The sequence below is a fragment of the Salminus brasiliensis genome, chromosome 20 (assembly GCF_030463535.1).
Source record: "Salminus brasiliensis chromosome 20, fSalBra1.hap2, whole genome shotgun sequence".
NCBI lineage: Eukaryota > Metazoa > Chordata > Actinopteri > Characiformes > Bryconidae > Salminus > Salminus brasiliensis.
The window spans coordinates 6,211,194-6,217,193 of record NC_132897.1 but is presented as its reverse complement, the minus strand read 5'-3'; the positions used below and the strand labels follow the sequence as shown (position 1 = coordinate 6,217,193).

At 41.0% G+C, this 6,000-nt stretch overlaps 1 protein-coding gene across 1 annotated transcript in view; it reads right to left on the bottom strand.

The window, feature by feature from the left end:
- Nucleotides 1-1,376: 1,376 nt before the first annotated feature.
- Nucleotides 1,377-6,000, bottom strand: part of ppil2 (peptidylprolyl isomerase (cyclophilin)-like 2) — a 64,218-nt gene continuing 59,594 nt past the window's right edge. The window contains exons 19-20 of the mRNA XM_072664368.1: nucleotides 4,535-4,674; nucleotides 1,377-1,729 (exon numbers count right to left, since the gene is read on the bottom strand). Of these exons, the coding sequence (XP_072520469.1) occupies nucleotides 1,627-1,729; nucleotides 4,535-4,674 (243 nt within the window). The 3' untranslated portion in view covers nucleotides 1,377-1,626. The remainder of the gene's footprint in view (nucleotides 1,730-4,534; nucleotides 4,675-6,000) is intronic.

Here is a 6,000-nt window from a genome sequence, read left to right as displayed (position 1 = left end):
CTAAACAATAACACTTAGATCTTCTCAGTAATCAATGCAGAGACCTTCTGAAGGGTTCAATTATTCTAATTTGTTTAGCAAGTTTCTACCCAATACTTGCATCTGCCATCAGTCCTGTTTGATTGGATTTAGTTTAATATATATATCTCAACACACACACACACACACACATATATATATATATACACACACACACACACACACCTGTGGACAGGTGTCCTTTATACAGATAACGACGTCATGCAGGTGCCATTAATACAGGAAACTAGTGGAAGACAGAAAAGCTTCTTAAAGTTACAGGACTGTGAGAGCCAGAAATCTTGCTTGTTTGCAGGTGATTTCCCACAATTTCAAAGTGACTTTTTGTTTCATTTTGTCTCTCATAGTTGAAGTGAACCTATGATGAAAATTAGTCCTCTCATATTTGTAAGCAGGAGAACTTGCACAATCAGTGGCTGACTAAATACTTTTTTGCCCCACTGTGTGTGTTTATCTATACATCTCTGACTCTCTCTCTCTCCCTCTATATATATCTCTCTCTCTGTCTCTCTATCCATCTATCTATATATACATAAATATATATCCATCTCTATCTCGATCTTTCTGCTGCTGAAGGTTTAAATGTTCATGGGGTCCTGGGGTAATTCTTTCTTTTAAGGTGGATCCACTGTGATTTGATTTCTGTCCAGCTCGACCAACTCTGTGTTTTCCCTCAGTCATCTTTAGAGAACATCACAGGTGGAATTACTGAACTCCACAATAGTCTGATAATTTCAGTTCGGTCAGATTTCGAATCTCTATGTTTTTCCAAGCAGATAAGAAGGCAAAAAAGGGGTTTGCCCACTGCTGCGTGCTGTATTCACCCCCCCATCATCTCATGTGTAAGAGCTGCTCTGATAGATATTAAAACAATAACGAAAAAAAGAATAAATGAAATTGTTGGAACCAGCGACTGTAAGAACGCAGCATTGTGATCACGTGACAATGTGAATTAAACATACTGAACTCTCTCAACCAGGTGACTTTACTGCTGTCTGGATGTGAGAGTTTTATTACTGAGGAGACAAACGTTTACTGACGTCTCCCTGAAAAATGAATCCAGTCCGAACAGGGTTTTAACTGTTTTTAAAAGGACGCTGCTAGTTCATTTAGGTAAAATAAATAAATAAATAAATAATGTATTTGATAATCATTTTTACCATATTGCCCACCTCTACTTAGAGCTTACCAATTAGAACTGTACAAACTGCATGTTTGCACAATGCTACACGTTGCATTTTTTTTAATTTATTTTATTTTACTTTAAAACATTTATTTAAGCACCTTAAAACATGAAGATAAAAATACAAATTCAAAAACACAATTCAACATCTGCAAGGGTTTAGAAAAACTGATTTAATCTAGCAGGGAAAAAAAAGTTAATAACCAATTGCTGTTCATACAAAAAACTAGACAAAAACAAACAGCACTACAACTGCAGGGCTTTTATACACAATTGATGCAGCTACAACAAAACAAAAGAAAAGAAAAAAAAAACTAAGAAAAAGAAAGACAACAGAAAACAGTAAGAATGTCCAGTCTCTGAAAAGGGTTGAGGGTCCATAACATACACGGTTCACTAATGGTCTACCAGGAGCTGAAGTCACCGAAGCCCGTCCTGCCTTTGGGTTTCTTAGCTGCTTTTTCGCTAGTGGAGGGTTTGGAGTCCTCGTCCGCCGCAGGCCGCTTACTGAACATAAACAAGCACAGGGGATTAATTTTTAATCAATTGTCTCCCACATTATAATTATGCTGCGCTTGCACACACAGCTGGTTTCAACACTGCTGACATTTTCAAACTGTATCCTTACTTACAGTACGAACAGTGCTGCGAAAAAGTACTTGCTCCTAGAGCTGGGCGATATGGTAAAAATGTTCTATTACGCTATTTAAAGACATTTTTTACAACATATGATACTTATCGCAATATTTTGTATGCAGACAGTATGCACCAACAGCATAACAGTTTAAAAACTGCTATCCAAACACTCTCCCATACTGAGTACTCTGCTGCACTCCATTCAATTCAATAGGACTAATAATAGTCTTTGTAATAAAATGTGCAGTTGAGATCCAGGCACTGCTGTGATCCAGGATATACTCATTAAAGCATGTTGTGTACCACGATAACAAAATTGATCACAATTTATTATATAAATATTGCCATCTGGCCCACCGCTGTTTGATCCCATTTATCAGGACAAGACTACAAGATTAAAATTAGTTGGATCTTATCTACCACCAACCAGTAAAGCAAATTCAACTGCCAACAACTGGGTTTCATTTCTGTATGAAATGAAACCCAGGCATGATCGCTGCAATAGAGCCGGTCAGGCAACGTGAAGCAGGCTAGTAGGTCTTAAAAAGCAGCACACGATGGCACGCTCTGAAGATGATCAAATACGAATCTATTTGAATCTGCAAAATCAGAAGAAACTGAGGCCACATACTTTTCATAGCAACAGACATGCATGCATATGATAGGTAATCATGCATGCAGGTAATAGTATGGCCAATCATGCTAATTTTGGTCACACATTCTATCAATAATTGGTGTTAATTGGTGGCATTAGAGGGTTGGAGGGTTAGCCTCATGGTGTAAGACTGTGCTTTTCAGTAAAAACAAAAAAAATATTTAAAACACATTAAATATAAATACACACTACATGTTCAGATTGCTATCAAATTAATAGAAATCAGAGTGAGGGCCCAGTGTGAGGGCCAGAGTTTCCCGACAGTTTCAACTCCAAAAACTAAAGCGCTCTGCTACAGGAAGAGGTCTGACAAACTCCAATCCACAACAGCACCAGAAAACCAGTTTCTGAGACTCAACAGCTGTGTGAAAGGTGTCTCAACGCCTTGTAGCTCAGTTTACCACTGGAGCAAGACTCTGTTTCAACTGTAAGGATAAGACTTGCTGCAGGTTTGACAGGCATCAGGAGTGGCAGTAAAAAAAAGTAATTACCAAAGTTGGCAGAATCAGAAAAGCAACACTGCCAGTGAACTACTAAAAAATTTGAAATGTTCTAAAACTTTTGACCAGCAGCTTAATTGTCTTGTAGCTCATAAATACTGTTTTTTTCTGATTGTAATAAATCAAACTCAGGAATGAGGAGAATGAGTACTGAACCTAGCAGAGCATGTGAAGAGGCCAAACACATAAAAGGGCTGGGCTAGTTTATTATGTGTGATAGCCTCGGGTGTGAGGTGTGAAGCTGCTACGGTCTCATGGAGATTTTTGCGAGTGGGAGACGGACCAGTGTACGCACAAACAGTAGGGGTGCTTGTGTGTATGACGGTGAGAATGATTCAGTGAGTGGTGTGTGATGGGTTCACAATAATTCTTGTGAGCGTATGCGAGTATGTATGTGTGTGTGTGTGTGTGTGTGTGTGTGTGTGTGTGTGTGTGTGTGTGTGCATGTATGTGTGTGTGTGTGTATGTGTGTGTGTGTGTACGCGTGTGTGTTCAAGAGAGAAAAATAGAAATCAGTGGGGTGGTGCAGGATAATTATACTGATGTCCCACTGCTTTCCACAGTGAGCTTTGCTCACATCCTGCACCCCACTGAGCAATGTTATGACCCCCTAACACCCAACCACCTACACACACTCACATACACCAGGCTAATCACACACTCAACAGCTAGCCCTGCCTCATCCACTTCTAGACAAGCATAATGAGGGAGTATGATGCCCTAAGAAGCAAAGGAAGCTTGAAATGGAGCCCACTTTACCAAATGGTAGGTTTGCATGTATATGTATATATTTACTGCAAAACCGAGACCGGTTCCAACACCTGCTTGTCGGAGCCACATGCAAAACAACTGTAAAAACATGCCACATACAGCCAGTGGATTCTGTTTTTTCTTACCATTTGTTACCATTTTCTAACCTGTCTAAACCCTGTAGAATTAAACAGTGTTTTCTGCCTCATTCGTCAGTGTGAACAGGGAACGGGCAGGGCTAAACTGCTATAGGCTAAACAAATAGATATAGATATAAATGTGGTGTTTTGTGACCTCACAAAAACTGTGAATTCATTAATTCCATCTGTTGCTGCACAGTTTGCGTCGGCCGTCCTGTGGTCCTTCATCAGTGGATACATGACGCCGTTGGCTAGATTTTTCTGATTGGTGGACTATTCGGTCCAGCAGTGACATACAATTCCAGCAGCACTGCTGTCTCTGACCCACGCGAACTGATCCAATTGGCAGAGTTCATTACAAACCAGGGGTGGTCACAATATTCAGTAAAAACTTGATATGGGCCCTTTAAATGGCTGTAATGCTTTTGGCCTATTTTTGAAACACATTTTTTACTTCTGTTTGACTGACAGCCAAGACAGAACACCACATTTCATTTTCCTAAGGGCAAATACACAGAGCCTTCCAGCTATGCAGAACTGTCCTTCACTCTTCTCCCTACATTTACTGTTGTCTGTCTAGGTGAACCTCATTATATCGAGCGCATGCGAGTGTGTGTATGTGTCTACTCACGTAGCCGCCATGTTGATATATTTGCCGACCCCGGCTCTGTAGGCTTTGGGTTGTTCGGGTTTGGCTTTGCTGAGAGAGGACGAGCTCTGAGCTCTCTCTTCCTCCTGCCTCTGAGCCTCCTTCTCCCGCTCAGCTGCAATCTACAGAATCACAACATGCATGTGTTTATTAAGTACTAATTATGTAAATTATGTATTATGTATGCTGCTTTGTGACGCCAACAGTTGTAAAAAGCGCTATACAAATAAATCTGACTTGACTTGACTACAAATGATCACAAATGCGGGAACCATCTGGAACCACGTAAACAAAAACACTATCAATACACATGAAGATATTACATTTTTTTTATCCCCACTGTTGAGAGTATTATCCAAAACCTTTAAAGACCTAAAGGTCTGTTTTCTTGTGGACGGGAGACCAAAATGAGAAGGGAAGAATATAAATGAACGTTCAGAGCACGTCTGTGGGCATTAACACTAGCACTACCTTAAGAACAGATCATTTAGCCTTGCAGTTTATCCATTCAGCCAGCGCTGATTATACTCACTGCTTCACAAAACCAGGAGTTAAGATGAAATGCAGACACGCTGATGCTAAATTCAGACCCTGAACAGAAATCAAGAAGTCTTTAACTGTCCACTAGTTTTTTTTTCCCACTCTTCAACTGTCCTTTTTTGATGGGCCAGTATCTTCTGCAGCCTCAGCTTTCTGTTCTTGGCTGACAGAACGTGGTGGCCTGCTGCTGTAGTCTCGAGGTTGGACGTGTTCTGCATTCTGAGATGCTTTTCTGCTCTCTGTAATTGTACAGAGTGCATCATTGGCAGTGATGGCTCAGCAGTTGGAGCTGTCGGGCTATTCATGACAGGGTTGTGGGCTTGGCAAATTGCCACCGTTGGGCCCTTGAGCAAGGACCTTCAACCCTCCCAGCTTCCAGGGCACCACAGCGATGGCTGCTCGCCGCTCCAGGAACATGTGCTCACTGTCTACAGTGTGCGTTTGCTCACTAGCGTGTTCCCATTTCACGGATGGGTTGAATGTGGAGGCCAATTTTCATCCGTGTCCAACACAAATGGTGAATACCAGTGTCTTGTCTTGTCTCGTCTTGAGTGGTTATCTGAGTTGCTGTAGCCTCTCAGCTCCAACCAGTCTGGCCATTTTTTATTGACCTCGATCATCAACAAGGTGTTCCCACCTGCAGAACCGTCGCTCTATGGATGCGTTTTCTTTATTACAATATTCTGATTAACTCTAAGCTGAAAAACCCAGAAGATCAGCAGTTCTAGAAATACTCAAGCCAGCCCTTCCGACACCACCAATCATGCTATGCTCAAAATGTGAACATTACTTAAAGCGTCTGGCCAGTATCTGTACGATCTTCTGACCTTAGATCGGCCAATTCTTTATAAATGTCAATTAGTTGTTGCAGCCCTACTGCAGAAAGAGATGAATAGTGACACAATAGT